This window comes from Spermophilus citellus (genome assembly GCF_964194105.1).
Source record: "Spermophilus citellus genome assembly, chromosome: 10".
NCBI lineage: Eukaryota > Metazoa > Chordata > Mammalia > Rodentia > Sciuridae > Spermophilus > Spermophilus citellus.
The window spans coordinates 113,324,450-113,347,364 of record NC_138197.1 but is presented as its reverse complement, the minus strand read 5'-3'; the positions used below and the strand labels follow the sequence as shown (position 1 = coordinate 113,347,364).

The window sequence follows — 22,915 nt, the reverse complement described above, 5'->3', positions numbered from 1 at the left end:
AGCAGAATATTAGGCAAATTATGTGGAGCAATTAGAGTATGATTTTATGATATTTTATAAATTTACTAGTCTAAATATATCTACTATTATGTAAGTTGAAATATATTTAAAATATCAGCTGCTATTCCAATAGCATATTTTTCTAGTCTACTCATAATTAATGCAATTTTAACTTTCCAGATGAAAATTAACTTCCTTTGTATTGTTATTATTATTTTTTTTTTGAGTTGTAGATGGACACATACCTTTATTTTATTCATTTATTTTATCTGGTGCTGAGGATTGAATCCCATGCCTCACACATGCTAAGCAAGTGCTCTACCACTGAGCCACAACCCTAGCCCCTCCTTTGTATTATTTTGACAATTTATTTTCTGACAGATATTTGAGTTCTCAAATTTAAAAATCTGCAACATGTAATTTTTAGACAGAATGGAATTCTTTTAATGAATATTGAATTTATTCTTCTAATTCTTCTATTTTTTCACTCCCATCCTGTCAGCTAACCTATCACTCAAAATACATCCCTCTTTGAACCCCAGTCTAATGTCCCTTGTGTGTACTTCCATAATGAGATGCAAACATTCCAGTAAATGCAAATGACTTCCCACAGTCTAATAAGGACATGCAGGACCTGGTTCTCCCCACCTTTCCACCTTCACTAAACAGATCTTTATTGAACACTTATTATGTGCCAAACACTGTTCCAAGCTAAAGGGATGAGATAGAAAGAAACAAAATGAACAAAAATTCCTAGTCTTAAGAAACTTATTCTGGTGGGAGAAGAGAGGAAACAAATAAGAGGGTGAAACACATTGTATAGCATTTTAAAGAGTTATAACTGCTATTGAGAGAAATGGAGAAAAACAGCATATAATTTTCAAGACAGGGGTAAGAAAAGGCCTCAAAAGAGAAGGAAACATTCAGCAAAGACTGGAAAACAGTGAGGCAGGCATGTCTTAAAGAACAGTGCAGGGAAGTGATAAGAAATGAGTTATACAAATCACAGAGGGAGAAATTATGTAAGACAGTTATATTAAGGCCATGGTAAAGATTTTCACTTACTCTGAGTCAGATAGTAAGCCGCCATAGAAGAGCAAGCCAAAGTGTGACTTGCCTCACTTGGGTTTTTAAAAGGTTATTCTGTCTGCTGCATTCCTAGAGGTAGCGGTATAAGGTAATGAGAAAGTCACTGCATTAACCCAAGCAAATATAACAAGGAGCTGGGCACGAGGGCACATGCCTGTAATCCCAGTGGTTCTAAAGGCTGGAGACAGGAGGATAGCAAGTTCAAAGCCAGTCTCAGCAATTTAGTGAGGCCCTAAGCAACCTATGAAGCTCTGTCTCAAAAATAAAAAGGGCTGAGGATGTGGCTCAGTTGTAAGCACCCCTTGGTTTAATTCCATACATATGACAATAATTAGATCAGAGGAGTAGTAGTAGAGATAGCAAATAGTCCTATTCTGACTGTATTTTGAGGGCAGAAGATTTGAAAACCAATTTGCGGTGGGATGTGAAAGCAAGAGAGAAGTCAGGGAGTCTCCAAGGCATCTCACTGAGCATCTAGGATGGGTAATCACCAACTGGGGAAGACTTGGCAGAACAGGTTTGTTTGAGATGTGCTAAATTTAAGAAGTGTATTAAACATCTAAGAGATGCTGTTGATACTCAGGTAGTGTGATGGGTTGGGTGGGGGTACTTTTTTTTACCATATTTTTTATTGCTGCATTATAGTTTTACATAATGGTGGGATTTGTTGTTACATATTCTTGCATGCATACAATATAACAATATAATATGGCCAATATCACCCCTGGCATTCCCCTTTCCCTCCCTTCCTGCCTCCCTCTGGTTCCTTTCCTCTATTCTACTGATCTCCCTGATTTCATGAGACCCCCACACACACTCACTTTTCTTTTCCTTTTTCTTCTTTAGCTTCCACATATAAGAGAAAACATGACTGCTGACCTTCTACGTTTGGCTTATTTCACTTAACATAATGTTCTCAAGTTCTATCCATTTTCCTGAAAATGCCGTAATCTGACAGTTTTTTTGTGGATCAAATAGTTAGAGCTAAACTATGCGGGGAAAGTAAGGGAGGCATCCTTTTTGTAACATATCTGCACCTCATCCCAGTTCTTCAATCAAATACCTAGGTGCTCTGTAAAGGGATCTGGCAGATTCTAAAATCCCTCATTAACTGGCTTTACATTAGGGAGATTATCCTTGGTGGGCCTGGCTTAATCCAATCAGCCCTTGACAAGCCAGCCATTACCAGGACTCCAAATAACAAACATGAATGGGGCCTATGACTGTTCTACCCTCACAGACTGTCTGTGAATAACAGCATCTGTCCATGCCTCCTGTTCATGCTCCTGATGGCCTGCTCTATGGATTTTGGACCTGCTTAGCCAATCCCTACAATCATATAAGCCAATCCCATATAATAAATCCAGAGAGACATATACTAGTTCTGATTTACTAGTTCTGCTTCTGTGGTTGAAACTTTTTGATAAAGGCACTTAAGACATATCATTATAAAATTCAGAAGAAAGGTCTGGAGTTGCAATGTAATTTCAATAGTTATCATCATAAAAATGTACTTAAAGCCACAGGTGGAACTAACTTCCTGAGAGAGAGTGTGTGGATAGAGAAGACAGGAGGTCAGAGAACAGAGTCTTGGGCACATTACATTAAGACATAGAGAAGAAGAGGAAGCAGTAACAAAGCCGACCTACAAGGGGCAACCCTTCTTTTGACCCTATTATCTGCTCCATCCCAGCTAGCAAGTCTCCTTCCGTCCCATCTCAGGGCCTTGTTCTTCCCTGGGGCTGCAAGGATCCTTCTCTAGATCTTTGCATGGCTGGCTCCTTCCCATTAAATTTCACCATGTGGAAGGCGTCTTATTGATCACTCTTGCTTCAGTTTTCACCCCTAACCCCAGCCAATCTCTATCCCATTGACCCTATGTTATTTTCTTCAGAGAATTTAGAATGATCATAGATCTGCTTAGCTGCCTGCATGTTATTATCTGGCCCCATCCCTACTCCTCCGAAATTAAACTCCATGAAGCAGGAACTCAGACTGTATTCTCCCTGCCCATAGAATATGCAAAAGGCAAGGCTTCCAGTGGGCCAGAAGGAAACTGTGAGGAGCAGAAAATGGAGTCCTTGCTGGGGGAAGGCCACAGCCCAAGCCCACAGACAGCTGTGGACATGGAGGACAAGGTTCCAGTCCCACATATACCATGGCCTCTGAACAAGACACACAATGTACACCTGTATGCACTGGTTCTGATTAGGTAGTCAATACCTATTTTTTAAATTTAGTTAAACAATCAACTTATCTCTTTCCTCCATCTGATTCCAACTGTACCATGATTTCCACTGGCCTTGGGTATTTTCTGCATTTACCCATTCCTCCATTAAAAAAATACATATACTAAAAATTACATTTTATGATTATATTGGTTTAAGTAGAAAAATACTAATAGTAGATAATTAAAACATTTTCTTTGACCTTAGTGTTACTTTTTTCTTATTTTTAAAGAAATCAAAAAAAGAATTTTTAGTAGGCCCCTAAAAATATCATGGGCTCTAGACACTGTCCCATTGTGCCTAACAAAAAGTCAGCCCTGACCGGAATATAAGCTTCTCATGAACAAGAACTTAATTTCTGTTTACCTGGAAAATACTGATACCTGGCAGATTTTCAATAACATTTGTTGATTTTAATAATAAATGCCTAAGTGAAAATAAAATTTATCTGATTCCTAAATCTGTCTTTTATGTAAGTACTAATTTTAAAAATCACAACTGTAGGAATAATAGGGCAGAACTTACCTTCTCTCCATACTCGGCCTCATACCTTGCACAAGCTTGCTGGGTAATATCTGGGCCCTTGAACTTCTGTATTCTCAGAAGCAATTGGCGCTGTGCATATACCAGAAGTGGTGTCACCTGCTCTGTGTACCTCTCACTAGACAGAAGTAAAGAATACATTAAAAAGCAAACGTTAGTTAAAAAGACTTTTACTCTAATGCACTCTGTTTTTTTTATTGCCCATATAGTAGTAGTACGTACTGTGAAATTATGTTGAATTGAATGGCAAGTGATACTAGTGTTTCCCATTTTTCCACTTGATACAAAACTTCCAGAGATTTTAATACAAAGTCATGGATCCATTTCAAATCAACCACATTTACATCATCCAAAGGATGCTCAAAAGAAAGGCTAGAACCACCATTATCATGTTTAATATTCCCATAACAGCTTGGAACAATGAACTCTCCTTTGTCTTCAATGAACTGCAAGTAGAAAATCATAATAATAATAAAGAAAAAATAAAAAGGGCTAAGGATGTAGCTCAGTGATTGAATACTCCCAAGTTTAATCCTCACTAACAGGAAAAAAAAATAATAAACTGCAAGTAACATATTGGAAAAAAAATGTGTCATTTCATATTTTACTACATTTTTTCTGAGAAATGAAATTGATAATATAACATGAAAAAGAACTGAATAGAAAATTTTAAATGTTCCTTTTATTCAAATAAAAGCTTGATAATTTGAATTGGTAGTAATGTCCAATATGCTGTAATATGAAAAATGTGCTATATTTGTGTTGTTCAATATAGTTCCAATATAGCCACTAGACCCATGTCTACTGAACTATTGAAATGTGATTTTTTTTATTTTACTTGATTTTAAATATTTCCAACTTAAATTTAAATAGTATCGCTAATGTTTCCTATGTTAGACAACATAGTTTGAGGTCTGTACTTCTTGGTATATAGTCAGCATCCACTTAAGTAAGGATATTAAACCAATAGGGTAAAGCTTCAGGAAAATTAAGTTTTAATAATAAATAATAAGGTAATAATGAACAATAAAGTTTTGTGCATTAACTTGCAAAATGTTATATATAATTCTTTCATGTAAAGGTCAAACCTATAAAAAAGTAAATCTTCTAGAAGGCACTCTTTTTGTCTGAAATTAGGTGTTACTATTTTAACTACAATATTATGTTCATTTTCCATGAGTCCCTGATGTATTTGTGCACTTCTCTGAAAACTCTTTAGGCAAAGAAAGCAAAGCTTCTTAAATCAGGTTAAGGGCCAGGAAATAACTCCAAATGGTTGAATAAATTAAGTCCAAATATTCCTATCCCAGTGACACTGTTAAGAGGAACCCAGGCACAGGAGAGAAAAAGTAGCAAAAAAACAATAATAGTAAAACTCTTATACAAGTTTCATTAGATATATTCTTAGATATCTGAAATTTTGGATGATATTATAAATGGTATTATTTTAAAAATTTTATTTTCAAATTGTTTTCTGCTAGTATACAGAAGTACATTTATTTTTATATATTGAACTTATATCCTACTATGTTATTTATTAGTTCTAATAGTTACTTTGTAGAGTCCTGGGAAGTTAGAGTTCTCTATGTTAAAAAAACATATATCATATACACAAATAAAGTATTTTTATTTATTTATTTCTGATCTATGTTTCTTTTGTTTGTTTAGTTTGTCTTATTGCACTGGCCAGGATCTCTAACATGAGGTTTGATAAAAGTGAAATAAGCAGACATTCTTGCTCTGTTCAAAAATCTTAGGGAGAAACGTGGAATATCTCACTATTAACCATGATGTTATCTGTAGATACTCTTTATCAGGTGGCAAAAGATATTTTCTATTCCTAGTTTTCTGAGAATTTTTAAAATTTTTTTTATTAATGCATACTGAGCTTTCTAAATGCTTTTACTGTATTTATTTCAATAGTCATATTATTTTTTCCTTTATCTTGTTAAAATATGGTAAATTACTTTGATTTATTTTTAAATATTAACTTTACATTTCCAGAATACACCCTACTTTATCATCATTTGCATATTTTGATATTTGTATATATTATATCATTATTGGCATACTTCATATATTATGGGGAATGGTCTGCTAACATTTAATTAAGGAGTTTTTGCCTGTTCATGAGGAATATTAATTCATATTTTTCTTGTTTATGTATCTGTCAAGGTTAAGCTGGCTTTATATTGAATAAAATCTGGTGTAAGATTTATTTTTTCTTCCATGTATTTTTGTTGAAATTTCTCCAGGAAAATATCCTGAGTCTGGAGTTTTCCTTATGTGAAGGTTTCTGATTTTGAATTTAATTTCTTGTTAATATATTTAGGTAGTTCATATTTTTTATTTCTTCTTGTGCAAGATTTGTTAAGTTGTGCTCTCGAATAAATGTGTCCATTTCATCTAACTTGTCAACTTCATTAGTAAAAATTAATCTAATATTCCTTTTTCTTTTAATATCCATAGTGTCCATCATTATATTCCTCTTTTATTACTGATAGCAATAATTTATGCTTTCTCATTTTTTGTTCTTGGGAGTATTCCACCTTTAATAATCTTTTCAAATGATTCATTTTGACCTTATTAATTATCTCCAAGTTTCTTTTTGTTTTGCTTTATATCTAATTGCTTTCTGTTCTTATCATTTTCTTCATTTCTTCTTATGTCCTTTCTTCTTTTTACTTACTTTGGAGTTAATTTGCTTTTCTTTTTCTAGCTCCTATAAATGGGCACTCAGATAACTGAGGTTATCACTTCCTTATTTCTATAAAGCTATAAAGGCACTGCCTTATTTGAGTCCCACAAACTTTGATATACTATCATCAGTTTAAAATATTTTCTAATTTCCCTTGGTTTGTTTCCCCCTTTGGGTTATTCAGAAGTGCAGTATTTAATTTCCTAATATTTGGAGATTTTTCTTCCTATATATGTGGCAATCTACTTATAATTTAATTCTGTGGTTGTCAACAAAGATTTCAGTCTTTTAGCTTTTATTAAGACTTATTGTTTTGGGCTCTGCATAATGATCCAATTTGATGAATACACAAAGACACTGTGCTATTTCCATTCTATGTGGATATATTGCACTTCAATTATGACCTTATCCAGAATCAGTGTCATAATACTGCCTTCTGTTCAACCACGAGTCTCAGGGTCACTTGCACTTCTAACTCAGCTATAAAATCATGTGTTCATTACACCTTCAGGGTGGAAAACTCACTAAATAACTCATAGAACTCACTTGAAACACTACACTATGATTACAGCTTTATTATAAAGCATACAACTCAGGAACAGTGACATGAGAAGATACACAGGACGAGATCTGGGAGGGTCTGAGATGCAGAGCTTCCAAACACTCTCCCCATGAAATCAGGCCATGCTATCATGCTGATGCATCAATGTGTTCAACTACCAGGAAGCTCTTGAAGCTCTGGGTGTCCAGAATGTATTTTCAATATCTATTATTAGAAGAATTTCCAGAGAGCAGAACATACAGGTTTTTGTAGAATACTGTGCAACTCTTTGTGTAAATGTATATTTTGTCTAACTAAGGAACATTACTCTTACCTAGCCCTGTAAAACCAAAACCTGTTGATAAAATTCAAACAAAAGTAAAGGTTGTGGAATTAACATATTACAACCAAGTTGTTATAACTGAACCGGCTTCATGTGAACTGGTTGCATCTTTTTTTATCTGATTCTATTAAAAGAATAGACATTGTATCTGACTGGAAAATGTCTCCTATACCTAGTATTGTAAATTAAAAGGCATGGAAATCCACCCTTCTAAGGAATATCAACTGGGCATTCTAAATGGGAACAAGTAAAAACTTCCCAAGTCTACACAGTGGACAGCAGGATCTGGTTTGGACAAACTCTCTGGTGTATACTATGTGGACTACGGCTTATGGCAAAAGCCTATGATCACTTCCCAGCCACAACTGCTGGGACTTTTCACTACAGAATTTGCTTTCAAGGAGCAGTTACTACCTTGCTATCTCTGTGGCTAAAGCACATGAAAAAATCTTGAAACCTGAAACACCCATGAAATCTTTTATGATGTCAAAAATAGCACTCAAATTTGGACAGCAGTGCCCAAAAGAGCTCCATAATAAGACAGAAATACCTGGAGAAGGCAGGAAGAGACACTCATAAACAGGGAGCTTCTTTTCCCTTAGGACTAACCCTGGAACTGTGTTAGCAATGATTGGATTCTATCTTCACTTGAACAGTGCCCTACAAATGGCTCTTGACTGACCAACAAAGAGCTGCTTGGTGTGTAGATGGTAGTTTTAAGGTGAACAGACAATATCCATTGGGAAGGATGTCCCTCTAATGCTCAGTAGGCAGACCTGCATGTTGAATACCTGAGTAGTGGTAAATTCCCCTGAGTGTGAGTTCTTACTGACTCATAGGCAGTGACCAAATGAGTTTGCTTTTTCCTATATTCTCAGACCTATTTTAAGAAAAACAACAAAAATTAGGATTTCTGATAGGCTGTAAAAATATTTCACACCAAAGAAAATGTAAAACCAAGACAAATTCAAAATTGGAGGTACTCCAACAAAACTAGGCATCACAATATATCTAGCCTTTACCATAGCAATCTGAGATTATTACCAAATCAAGATTAAAATTGCCAAGTCTTTTTTTTTTTTAAAGAGAGAGGGAGAGAGAGAGTGGGGGGGAGAGAATTTTTTTAATTTTTATATTTTAGGTTTTTTTTTCGACGGACACAACATCTTTGTTTGTATGTGGTGCTGAGGATCGAACCCGGGCCGCATGCATGCCAGGTGAGTGTGCTACTGCTTGAGCCACATCCCCAGCCCCTAAAATTGCCAAGTCTTACCTTTGAATTTCCTGGTATTAAGACCAATTTTAGATTATTTTTTTGAAATGTTAAAGAAAATCTATAAAATTATTTCAGCAAATAGAATTTTATTTGGTGCATACATATTTATGATGGGCATGTTTAAAATCCTTGCTTTTAGCTTTTTTGAAATATGTAGTATATGAGTGTTGTCTATAGTCACCTTTCTGTGCAATACAAGTATTATTGCACAGACATTATTTCTCCTAACTTTTAGTACCCCATTGACCTTATCTGCTTCTTTTCCCTCCTTTCTCAAGCTGGGAATACCATCATTCTACACTCAACTTTTATGAGATCAACTTTCTAGATTCCACATGTGAGTGAGAATGTATGGCTTCTGATCTTCTGTGCCTAGATTATTTCACTTAACATAATGTGCTTCAGTTCTATCAATGTTGTCACAGATGACTGAAATTTCATCTTTGTATGGCTGAATCCATTGTATATATGTACCACATTTCCTTTCTCCATTTATCAGCTGGTAAACACCTAGGTTTTTTCCATTTCTTGGCTATTATAAATAGTGCTACAATATTGAAAATACTTCCAGCATAAAAATGCTGAACGAATTCATCCAAACTTTCAAGTCCATATCAGTAGATATTTTCTCAAAAATAATGTATTGTGCTATATTCTCTAATATCATATAGTCAACCCTATTATCTTAATGCTCTTCATTGGCAAGAGAAATTAAAGAAGCTGGAATCAAGTTCAATATGTTGCTATTTACTTTGAATTCTAAGTTGTGCTTGCATCCTAAAAATTAAAATGAGCTGCAGTATGAATGAGAATACAAATTATGTTGATGTTACCATATACTAAAAATAAAATACTAAAAATGAGAGAATGAAGAGACTTTGCTAGCTGAAAATATAAGTTGGTTGCAATGATGCATGCTTATAATTCTAGTTACACAGAAGGTTGAGGGAAAAGCATCCTAAGTCAGGGCCAGCCTGAGTAACTTAAGGAAACTCTGTTTCAAAATAAAGTAAAAAGGGATGGGGATGTTATTCAGTAATAGAGTGCTTGCCTATTGTGTGGGAGGCCCTGGGTTTGAGCCCTGGTATTAAAAAAAAAGAAAAAAATGAAAAGAAAAATGGGGAAAAATAGAGATCAGTAATGGTATATTTTAACCTTTTGTTAAAACTCCAATTGTAAATAACTTTTGAATAGTGCTACAATAAACATGGGAGTGCAGATGTCTCTTTGATACACTGATTTTATTTCCTTTGGATATATATATATATAGTAGTTGGATTGCTGGATCACATGGTGATTACATGGTGGTTAATTCTTGAGGTACCTCCAGACGTTTTATATACTATTGAGATGTTTGAGTTTCATATAATTCTTATCAGACATACAGTTTGCAAATATTTTCTCCCACTTCATAGGTTCTTTTAACTCTGCTTTTTATTTCCTTTGCTGTGCAGAAGCTTTTTGGTTTGATAGAATCCCATTTCTCTATTTTTGTTTTTGTTTCTTGTACTTTTAAGAGGTCTTATAAAAAATATGCTTGCCTATTCCAGTGTCACCTTTTTCTTACATTTTATTCTACATTTTCACATTTGCTGTTTTCATAGTATATCTTTTTCCATACTTTTATTTTCAATCTGTTTCTTGCTATTCGGAGTACTTCACCTATAGATAAGAACATATTTCTTTCTTTTTTATCTGTCAGATAATCTCTGCCTTTTAATTGGGGTGTTTAGCCACTTTGTATTTAATATAGTTATTGATAGTATTGAATTAGTTTTAATATTTGCTATTTGTTTTCCATTTGTTGCATGTGTTTTTGATTCCTTGGCTCCTTCTTTCTTTCTTTTTAATATTTATTTCTTTTAGTTGTATATAATGCCTTTATTTTTATTTATTTATTTTTATGTGGTGCTGAGAATCGAACCCAGGGCCTCCCACGTGCTAAGTACTCTGTTGCTGAGCCACAACCCCAGCCCTCCTTCTTTCTTTTAAGTTCATTAACTATTACTTAGTCTTGCCTTTTACTTTATGGACTTTTTACCTATATCTCTTCTGGGTAGTTACTCTGAAGATCATTGCATGTATCCTTAACTGATCACATTTTGCGGAATATCATACCACTTTATATGAAGTATGCAAAATTTAAATATTAATTTTATTTACCCTCTCTGTCTTTTATGCTATTGTTGTTATATATTTTACTCCTGAAACATCATAAACCTCACAGCTCAATGTGTTTATATACTTATTAATTCTCAATACATTTTGGTTATCTCTTATATTCGCATTGTTTCTATTTTATTTCTGTAATTTAAAACACAGTGTGCTAGACTCTTTAAAACTGCAAATTCTAGTGGACCTGGAATAACAAAACAGGAACAGGTAAAGCAGTGGAAAAGGTCAACTAATGAGCAATGTTATCTCTCATGGAATCCATTTCCTTTCTATCTGTCAAAAGATTTATATATTGATTAAATACATTAAGATTAGTTTATGTAAGAGCTAGAGCTCAGTTAATGTTACTTTCCCTTCCCTTCAAACAAACAGAATTTTTAAGCTAAAATATTTTTTATTGATATTAATTCAAGTTATTGTGAGCAAAATAATACTGAGAAGCAATGAAATACAGACAAATCAATGGGAACTCAAGAAAAATATTAATTTGGATTATACAAAACTGCATGGCAAAAGATATTTTAAATTGAAAATACAATTTTAAAAAATTTCCCAAATGCTCTTACCTTTACAGAATCGATATTTTGTAGATGTATTAACATGTCAATAAGTAATTCTGCTCCCAAAGAGAATGGTAAAACTGAGATACAGAGGAAAGCATCCTGGCTAACAGGAAATGTTTTATAAAGATCTACTGCCTGTTTAAGAAGTATTTGCAGCTCCTGAGTAAAGTTCCAAAAGGCCCGACAGCAGTTCTGAAGCAGAGTCCAATAGCCACCACGATGAGCAAGAACCTAAGACAAACACAATGTCCAAAAGACTCTAAAGTTTCAAAAGTTATAGTCCTCTGAAAAACTTTACCTTTCTACAAATCTTACATGTCAAAAATAACTAAGTGCATTTGTTATGTGCTTCTCATATGCTAGATACTGTGATAAGATATTTATATGCACTACCTGGTTTAGTTCTCACAATTCCTAAAATAGGTTTACACTAGTACTCTACACAATGAGGAAATAGAAGCATGGGGGTTACTTGCCTAGTCATGAATCTACTAAGTGTGGAAGGAGGAGATGCACGTGAATGGACTGAATCCAAAAATCCCATTGTTCTAGGTTTGGGAATAAAGAAGTAGAGCAAGGGTAACTGGATCTCCCCTTATGTTTCCTAAACTTATTAGAGAAGACCAACTAGAAAAGTAGGCAAAAATATTATTTCAGGGAATAATATGCTTTATAAAGAGAAGTAGGTAGGGACCTGATAAGATGCGAGAGAACATGTTACTTGAGACAAGGTGGTCAGGAAAGAGGTCCTCTATGAGGAAGTGTGATATTTGAGAGGGGACCTGAATGGTGAGTTGAACAAGTCACAAGTCACATGAAGGTTATACTGGTAGGGCTTTTATTGGTAGGAGGAGAGTATTTGAGGCTCTGGGAACAGCAAGCACCAAGGATGGAGGGTGAAAATAAGGACTAAAGATAAAAAAAAAAAAGTTTAATGTCATTGTTCAGAACCATGAAGGCAGGAGTATGCTAAATAAGAGCAGAAATAAGAATAATTGAGTTATACAAGGTGAGCAGGGCTTGGTTCTTTGAAGGCCCTGAAGTTTGTGGAAAGGAAGATAAAATTTGATGCTCATGGTCAAAGGGAAATGATTTGGGTTTACTTTGCCTTTTGTAAAATCACTCTCCACTCCGTAGAGAATAAGGAAACTTCAGTGTTCTTTCCTTGACTAGACAGGAAAGAGTCCCTTCACCTCTTGGAAGGTTTGAAGCATATACTCTTCACGCTATGATGAAAAGCAAGCTGTTTTTTTATAACTAGTAATTCCGATTCTGAGTTTAACAATTTATCACACAATATTTAAAAGCAAGAAAAGAGAAGACACAAGGGAACAGAAGAAGGAGGTTGGGGTAGGGGCAAGACTTTCTGTAGCCTAGAAAGACCTTCCTTTGTTCTAGAGAAAAGAAAGAGGGCTATGGTACTCCCCAGAGAGAAGCCTATGGCATCACAAGAGGATCTCAGGTCCCACCTGTGCATGAAACCAGTGGAGAGGTGTATACATAGCCCCAGGAACTTCATGAAGGCCACCTAGGCTGTGGGTGGATGGGCAACACATGACTAAAGGAACATACTTTCTCTTCCTGACAATTTGACAGTGCGTAAGACTTCAGTGCCTTAGCAGGCAAACCTCAAAAGTTGCTTAGGAGGAAGAGGTCTCTCATCAAAGCTAAAATTATGTATAGTATATAAATAAATACAATATATCTTACTGGACTGAATTTATAAGCTGCAATTTATACCCACTACCTTAGTAAATGAAAAGGATCACATTACCATGGCTCTCCTGCAATATAAAAAGATTCTCATAAAAGAATCCAGTTCCAAATGTGCTCGGTCCTTTTCTCTGACACTAAGAGCTGATTGAGAGTCCAATTCATAAACTGGTTGTGTCTTGGACATATTATCTTCACTAGCTTTGGAATTCACAAATGTAGAAAATTCTTCAGCATCTATAGTGCAAAAATAAAATATGATTTAAAACATAGACATCAGTTCTGGAAAACACAGTAGGAAATAAGCATCAAATAAGTAATTCGAGGAAATAAATGCTAGTTAAACTTGAAAAAATGATGGGACTGGCCAGGACAAAAAGAACCAGGGGAAATTTCCAGAGCAGAAAGTTCTTAGGTTTTAAAGAATGGGATAAGTTGGAAAAATACAGAGAACAATAATTCAGGCAAAGATGAGGATAAAGGGAACAGAGGTAGAAATGAACTTTGTTTTAGAAGGAAAATGATAGGATCCCACTGTTTGTTAATTTCCAAGAAGGCCATCTCCAGGACACATACACTAGCAAGTGAGTAGCAGCTCCCTGAGTTTGGGAGTGCAGCAACTCAACCCACTAGTGCAGCATCAAAACAGGAGCACTACTTCTGCCACAAACCTTCTCTTCCAATCTGCACTATATAATGTCTTTTTTTAATTTTTTAGTGGTAGTTAGACACAATACCTTTATTTATGTATATGTGGTGCTGAGGTCGAACCCAGGGCCTTGCACGTGTCAGGCAAGTGCTCTATTGCTGAGCCACAACCCCAGCCCCACTAGATAATGTCTTAATAGCAAAATATCTTGACAATTTCATGGTGGGTTGTAGGCAGGGAGCCAGTTTAAAAACAAACAAACAAAACAAAACAAAAAAGCTCAGGAAGTTACATATTATTATCTATATACAAAACTCATATTCCATAATATGGGATTTACTTTCCAATATTTCAATACACACATTATATGTACAGGTACCAGTTAAAACTAAGCTGCACCCTTGAAGCAACTAGAAAGTATGCCAAGTACCTCAACATGAGTAGACACTACTTGGACAGTTAACTAGCATACCAAGGACCCCAATCAGCAATAAGCTGCATTGCATTGAAATGCCATTGTGAAAAAATCTATGTAAATGGTTTATAAAAGAAAAAAATTACTAGAAATAACTTTTGACAGTGTCGCATGCCTGTAATCTCATACCTGTAATCATGAGGCAGGAGGATCGCTAGTGAAAAGCCAGCATCAGCAACTTAGCAAGGCCCTAAGCAACTTAGCAAGACTTGTCTCAGCATAAAATATAAAGGCAGGGGTTGTGACTCAGTGGTAGAGCACTCACCTTGCACATGCGATGCCCTGGGTTCAATCCTCGTCACCACATAAAAATAAATAAATAAAATAAAGGTATTATGTCCAACTACAACTAAAAAATAAATATTAAAAAAATAAAATATAATATAAAAAGTGCTGGTGATGTGGCTCAGTGGCTAAGCACCCCTGGGTTTAATCCCTGGTGCCAAAACAAGAAAAAAGAAAAGAATTAACTTTTGTTTGTGAAATGGCTAGTAAATAAGTTAGATTATTGGTAAGGAATAGTGTGTAGGCTTGCTCTAGTATCTGTGCAAGAAAGTGATAAAAATGTCACTTAAATTTGGCAGACAATAGTCACCAGTACAGCACGCAGATCTAAAGACCTGTTCACCAGCATGTCTCCACCTCTCAGAGCCCTGACACCTGAGCAGATAACAACGTTTCATGGTCCTGCCATCAGAATACTGTCACATTCATCTGAGAGTGAGCTTTCACAGAAAGTGCTAGTTGGAGATCCTAGGGCAGCATGCACTACCTTGAGCACAAAATCAGCTATTATGACCATTTTTGTGTTTACTTATATCAGTGTGTCTGTTGGAATTTGTTTAGAAAGTTATTCCACTAAAATACTATACCTGATAGCAAGTCTTCATCTATCTTCAACCACCAAAGCCTACCTATGCTTAACAAAAGAACATTACATTTATTGAATAGTCAAACTGCTTTAGGTTGTAATACTAAATAGGTATGTCCAGGTATATATGGTGATACCATAAAATGCAAAATTTTTCTCTTTTCTTTTTTTTTAATTTTTTGGTACCAGGGATTGAATCCAAAAGTGCATAACCACTGAGACACACCCCTAGTCCCTTTTTTACAGTTTATTTAGAGATAGGCTCTCAATAAGTTGCTGAGGATGGCTTTGAACTAGCAATACTCCTGCATCAGCTTCCTGATCCACTGGGATTACAGGTGTGCACCACCACACTTAGCTAAAATATAGAATTTTTTAACAGAGCAAACAAAATGTCCTATTAAAATATCAACTGAACTAAATTGCTGGGTTTTTGGAAACTGGCATGTACACAACTATAGAGTCATTCAATAGTAAGTCAACATATTTATTTTACCTGATGGTAAGTTGGCCTTTCTTCTTTTAGCTGTAAGTAGGAAATCAAGCATTGTTTTATAATTTTCCAGAGTCAGTTTTGCCGTTGGCAATACTGTTCCTGAATTATATAGTGAGAACATATTAGGATCACATGATCGGAAACTGCAAAGGGAAAAAAATCACATTAAGAAACAATTTAAGCAACATGGAACGAAATCTGTCAAATAAAATCTATTTTTACCTTTTAAATATTTTGAGTGCTCTCAAATTTTATATCATAAAATATTTTAACACTTAATAAAAATCAAACATTTTACCATTTCATTTTTAAAATTATACAATATAATCTTGACATTGGGAATTTTAACATCATTATCTATTTCCCTAAAAGTGCCCTTGAAGATGGAGATGAAAGATCTATACTCCCTCTCTGAGTGCTGAAACAATAATTTTTGTCACCTTAAAGCCACCTAATTTTAACACAATTCAGTGAAGAGGCCTACTATATAGAGCAGAGTGTTCATAACCACTGTTATTTCTTTTTAAAAATAAAATTTAAACAGTAAATGAACACACTACCAGTGAAACACCACATCATGTATAACCACAAGATTGGTATTCTAATTAGAATAAGTTATACTCTATGTATGTATGTCACAATATACTCTACCATCATGTATATCTAAAAAGAACAAATTAAAAAGGATTGTAAAAAATAAAATAAAATGTACAATTGAGTAATTAATTTAACACTGAATATACATTAACAGCTTTAATAAAATGAAAGTTATCAGCAAATTACTCTGACACAAATTTGATCTTTGTGTTATTGTACCATCAAGTGATCATGGTTAAATGGTGATTGGAAGCTCCAAGATTTCTCCATGTCCACAGAATAGTAAGGAAGCCAATCCTGTCCATGGCCTGGCCCCAAGAATAGGTCACTTAGTGAGTTAACTGCTTCTTAAATGCAGATCTGGTCCACATAGGAAAGGGATCTATCCACAGATGTTTTTGTGATTTTTAACCAAAATACTGGAGAAACTGACACCAGAATCAAGTTCACTGTGAATTTCGACCTACATTTTTTTCTTCATTGAATTATTGAAATAAATACCCTCTTAATTCATATCCCTGTCTTCAGTCTTTCCTCTCTCCAATCTATTTGATATATTGCTGCCAAAGAAATTTCTTATGACAGTCCTGTTCAAAAACCCTCAATAATCTCTTTGTGTATATAAAGTAAAGCTCAGATTTAACAGAAATGGAAAATTCTCCATGATCTGGTACCCACTTACTTATCTAATTACTGCACACCACTCCTCTCATATGCCCTAGATTCTAATCAGACTATTTGGACACATCCTATGTGTCCTACCCAGGCTCTGACCTTCGCTCTTCCAACTATCACCTCTGCACATCCTCACAACTATCCACCATCTGCACACTTCTAAACCTGCTTATCCAACAAGACCAGGACTGCTTGTCCCTTCCATGAAAACTTTTCTGTTAGGTCCAGCTAGAGTAAAGCCTATTATAACAAAGACTTCATATGCTCTTGACATTCTACCATCGATTGCAATTATTGAGAATGTTTATGATAACTCTACCAACTCTAACTTGTGCATCCTATTCATCTTTGTATGTTCATTGCACCTAACTCAGTGCTTTGTAGCTAACAGGTAATCAACAAGTTTTTTTTTTTTTAATGAATGATTGACTCTGTATCACCTTTCTAATGGTGTTACATATCTATCTTCAATTTTTATCTTCCTTGTTACATATATATCTTCAATTTTTATCTTCCTTGTTACATATCTATCTTCAATTTTTATCTTTCACAGCACTTAGCTGAAGACATTCAATTAGAGCTCAGAAATGTCTGTTGAAATAGCTATAGAAAAGCTTACATCATATGAGAAAATAAGATCTCTATTTATAGAGGCTTCAAATACACCTCTAAATGAAATCAAGATCTGTCTAGTGTCTGCTAATACATACACTTATAATAAAATTCATGCTAAATTTCTCTTGGAATTAGCCTTGCCCTGAAAACTATACCAACAAACAAATTCAAGATATATGCAAATTAGCACAGCACCTGTTTGACAGAATAGATTCTGAGATTTTTTAAAAAATGTAAGAAATGCACCAATGGCCAGTATCAAGATATTCTGTAAGCCTATTGTTATAAATATTGAAGGCTTGAATATAGAAACACAATCCATGTTCATGAGACTAAAAAAGTACAACTGACTGATAACATACTATACCTGACCATTGTGTGTGAAATGCCAGGTTTCGTCTTCGTGCACTCTCCTAGCTTTTGTAAAAGCAGGTTGTAGCATGTGATTGCCAGATACAGGTTCATCTGAGCTCTCCAGGGCATCTCTTCAAGAACTATTTGATGAAACCTTTTTCTTTTAATATAATCTAATATTAGAGGATTCATGTGAATCATCAGGTATCGTTGTGCTATTTTTCTAACATCGGGTCTCTTATTTCTGCCAAGGGAGAAAGCAGCTTTGGAATTATACAAAAACTTCCAAACCCTTAATAAAGAATAATGATTCCAATTTGTACAAAATACATCAAGAAGTCACTTGACTGCCCTTATGCAAAAGTTTCTGGCTTATTTATCATTTGCTCAGTGGTAAAAATGTGAAATACAGTAGAAAGGAAGGCACAGAGATAAACACTAGGGACAAAGAGACCACAGAGTGCCTTCAACTCCCCCCCCCCATGTTTCAGCTCAACCAGAGCTTTTCTTTCATAACCAAATGCCCACTTGGATAAGACAAATAAATTATGATATTATGTTCACATTCATCAACTAACTTCAATATTAAATGAGAAAATCACTTCTCTGTATTGGTCTTTAAGGAAAAACAATCGAGCAAATTTTTGTCTAACACTAGACTTGCAGAGGAACTAAAATATCAGACAAATATAGATTAAATAACTTCATATATGCACATTCAATATGCTCCAGAAAAAAAATTCAATTTTTAACCAGTGGTTAAAAAGTAATTCCTATCAAAACACAAAGTAGCCTAACTACTTTTTTTTAGAGTAGTTATGCAGAGCATAACCTCATTTCTTCAAAACACTTTTATCCATTTATTTGGTACCATGGGTAGAGTTGCTCCCTCACTGGCCTGAACCATTCTACCTGATTTATATTAGAGAAGGGAGAGAAGAAAAAGAAGAAGAAAAACAGATGCCAACAGGTAAGTTCAAGTACTCTGCTCTCTTACACAGATAGCATTCTGAATCTGAAGATAAAAGGAATTAGAAGATAAAGAGGAGAGAGGAAAGGCAGGAAGGCAGGCAGGCAGGCAGACACGCGCTTGCAGCAGAGATGCAGCCATGTGAAGAAGAAAGGATGCAGAGAAGCTTCCTTTGGGCAAGCATGTTTTACATTACCCCTCAGTTCTAAGTGTTTGGGATTTTGTTGATTACTTCCTTTTAATTCCAGGTTTCTGGTGCTTTTTGTTGTGCTTTGCTTTTTTTTTTTTTTTTTAGTGATATGCTAATGGTTTCCCAACAAAGATGAATTGTTTTAATAAGTATTGTGAAAATTAAAAATACCATTTCCAAAATAAAGATTACTCTTGTCCTTATATGAGGAGGCCAATCTCCTCAAAATCCTAAGATGAGCTGAGACAATTAGCTGCATCTTTCCCACCACTGAGGGTGAGCTAGTTCAGGGAATGGGTGAGAAGACAGGCTTCCTGCAGGTATCTTGGCACAGAACTGACAGACTCCAGGGAGCTTGGCTGGGAACTAACTGTCGGCCCACAGAGAATGCAGAATGTTTCTCCTTCTATCACCTGACATTTCTTAACATTTAGGAGATTCCAACAACTGGATATATCACTATGGGGATGGTCATCTATGTCCTACAAATTGCAGAGAACTAAACCCATACTCACACACACAAACACCCATGCACGCGCATGCATAAAAACTGCTGTAATCTCAATAAGGTCATTGGATTATACTAACATCAATTTCTTAGTTGTGACACTGTATTAAAGTTATATAGTTATCCTTACAAACTAAGTGAAGGAGAGATGGGGTAAATTTCTTAATAACTAGGTATTATCTGAAAATAATAAGTATTTTTAAATGCATGTTACAATAAGTAAGTTCATTATCACAAATTATTTAATATTGAGGTCTTAGTCTACATGCTAGACAAGAGAAAAAAAAGAAGAGGCTTGAGTTTTAGAAAGAAATAAGCCAAACTTTCATTATCTGTTCACAGCATGACAGTCCACACAAAAACCTGTATCTATGAATAAATTATCAAGTTGTTTAGAGGGTATGCATCGAAGTTCTATTATTACTACACAAAGACTAGGAGAATTCAAAATGTAATTTTAAAATACTGTATATACTAATTTCACAAAAACACTCCTTGATGTAGCTGGCAAAAGATGTTTAATACCTTTAGGGGGAAATCATCGAAATGTAAATTTATTAAAAGGAATTATAATACCTAAGACCGTGGTCTATCTATTAGTAGATGACTCAATATTGAGATTGAGACTAAAATTACAATATTGAGATAGGCTCAAAAAAAAAACAACTTCCTAAACCAGTGTATCTATTCAATTCTATCCTTATCAAAATCACAATCGAATTTTGTAATATTTGACAAGCCATCCTATTTTGTAAAAGATTATCCAAGATTTACATGAAGGAAAAGAACAAGCTAGAGAGACTTTCTATCATACAGCAAGATTTAATTTAAAGCCAATGTAATTATGATGGTGTGATATTAACTTAAAAGTAGATAAACAGAGTAACAGAACAGAAAAGAGAGCTCCAAGCTATCTACATGAATACTTGCTAAAGGACAAAGTTGACAGTGACAACAGAATAGAATACTCAATAAACACAGACATTTATAATATGTCATAATATAAATAAAGAGAATGAAGGAATTATCAAGAAAATAATAGGCAAATGCAAACAAAAGAATAGTAGAAGGGGCTCTATTAATATCTCTGTGGTGCAAATTAAGATCAAAATCACTAAACAGTAAAAGACATTATATAAATGAAGGTGAGATGTATAAAGAATTATAAGAATCATAAATACATATTCATAGAAATAGCAGCTGAACATTTTTCCATGGTAAGTTTGATAATCAGAACATTAGGTCATGGATATAGCCACCATGGCACATTGTATGGCAGTTCCTCGAAAATAAAAAATACAAATGCCACATTGTTGCTGTTTGAATCTTTCATATTCCCCCAAAAGCTCATGTGTAGATAATGCAGGAATGATCAGAGGTGAATGACTGGATTATGAGAGCTGTGGCCTTGTCAGTGGATTAATTCATTTGTTGGATTGATGTCTGAATGGACTACTGGCTGGTAACTGTTGACAAACTGGGCATGGCTAAGGAGAGTGGACACCAGAAGCACAGCCTGGACTGTTATCTGTCCATGGCGCCTCTCTCTCTCTGCCTCCTCCCCCACCTCCCTTGATCTCCCTTCACTGGTTGCCATGAGCTGAGAAGCTTTCCTGCCATGAGTCAGTGAATCATGGATTACTCCTCTGAAACTAGGAGTTCAAACTAAAGTCTTCCTCCTCTGGGTTGTTCATGTCAAATATTTTGGTCCCAGCAATAAAAATGCTGATTAACATGTGATCTTGCAATCTCACTACTGACTAACTAACTCCAAAGAAATGAAGTTATTATATTAAAAAGATACCTGCACTCTCATATTTATTGCAGCACTATTCATAATAGCCAAGATAGAGAATAAACCTACATGTCCATCGATGCATGAATAGATAAAGAAAATGTGGTACGTATATACAGTGGAATATTATTCAGCCATTTAACAATAATGAAATCTTGTCATTTGTGATAGCATGGATGGAATTGTAGTACATTAAGTTAAATTAAATAAGCTAGACCTAGAAAGACAAAATCTGCATGTTCTTACTTATTTGAGGAAGCTGGGGGGGGGGAATGTTGATCTCAAAGGAGAGAGTATAATTGTGGTTACTAGAGACTTCAAGTGTATGAGAGAGGAAAAATACAGAGAAAGGGATTGAACAATAGATCCCAAAATACAACTAGATAGGAGGAATTGGATTAAGTGTTCTATATAACACAATAGGATAACAATAGTCTATGATAATTTATGATATGTTTCAAAATAACTAAAGGTCCCCAGTACAGAAATGATAAATGTTTGAGATGTAAATGCTATTTCACTGATTTGGTCATCATACAATACAACTAGATAGGAGGAATTGGATTAAGTGTTCTATATAACACAATAGGATAATAGTAGTCTATGATAATTTATGATATGTTTTAAAATAACTAAAAGTTCCCAGTACAGAAATGATAAATGTTTGAGATATAAATACTAGTTTCACTGATTTGGTCATCATACATTGTATACATGTATTGAATTACTGTACTGTTACCCCATAAATATGTAAAATTTTATGTGTCAGTTAAAATTTAAAAAAAAAATTATCAGGTCCTCTGATAATTAAAAGTAATTTATATTTGATCTCCTGACCCCACATCTACATTATTGCTGCCACCAATTTTTCATAGCCAATTACTCTATAATATATCATCTGTTTCATTTACTTTATAAAATTTATAGTAAAATTTTAAACTGTCTTATTTACTTGTGTGTTTACTATGTATTTTTCATTAAAGTAAGCACCTTGAGGACAGTGATTTTATTGTTTGGTTCACCAGTGTGTCCTTAGTACCCAAAATTATGCCCAACTCAGAGCAAAATCAAGTAAACATTTATTGAATTAATTAATTAGTTAATACCTTTCATTTTCTGGAATTTCCAAAATATATGGATTTTTTGAATAAAAATCTCTTAGAGTTTCCTTTTTAATGTTTCTTTTCCTTGATGATATATCTGTATTCTTAAGGAAATAATAAACATGTTACATATTAAATTTAAACTTTGAACACAAAAGAATAATTTATTCATACTTTAATGATTATATCTTGACATTGAAACAGGGTGGTTTCATTATATCTTTCAATTAAAATTACTATCAAAATTAACAAAAGTACTCCAATAGAAATGTTATTATAAAAATATCTAAATGATAACTGAATAATTTACAATGTAGTATGGAATTATAAAATTATGCTTGTTGGTATTTCTGTCTCATATTATAATAAGTTAAAATATAGTTAATCATCTTTAGATATGTAATCTCTTAATTAGTTTCATCAATTAATTAAAATTCACAACTCAAAA

The 22,915-nt window shown here is 34.4% G+C and overlaps 1 protein-coding gene across 1 annotated transcript in view; it reads right to left on the bottom strand.

The window, feature by feature from the left end:
• The window catches only part of CFAP54 (cilia and flagella associated protein 54), a gene marked incomplete at its 3' end in the record, with an annotated part of 282,789 nt that overhangs the window by 162,053 nt on the left and 97,821 nt on the right, over positions 1 to 22,915 (bottom strand). The window contains exons 32-38 of the mRNA XM_081309497.1: positions 22,471 to 22,571; positions 17,915 to 18,145; positions 15,661 to 15,803; positions 13,231 to 13,406; positions 11,460 to 11,687; positions 4,083 to 4,306; positions 3,843 to 3,978 (exon numbers count right to left, since the gene is read on the bottom strand). Coding sequence (XP_081165623.1) covers positions 3,843 to 3,978; positions 4,083 to 4,306; positions 11,460 to 11,687; positions 13,231 to 13,406; positions 15,661 to 15,803; positions 17,915 to 18,145; positions 22,471 to 22,571 — 1,239 coding nt within the window. The remainder of the gene's footprint in view (positions 1 to 3,842; positions 3,979 to 4,082; positions 4,307 to 11,459; positions 11,688 to 13,230; positions 13,407 to 15,660; positions 15,804 to 17,914; positions 18,146 to 22,470; positions 22,572 to 22,915) is intronic.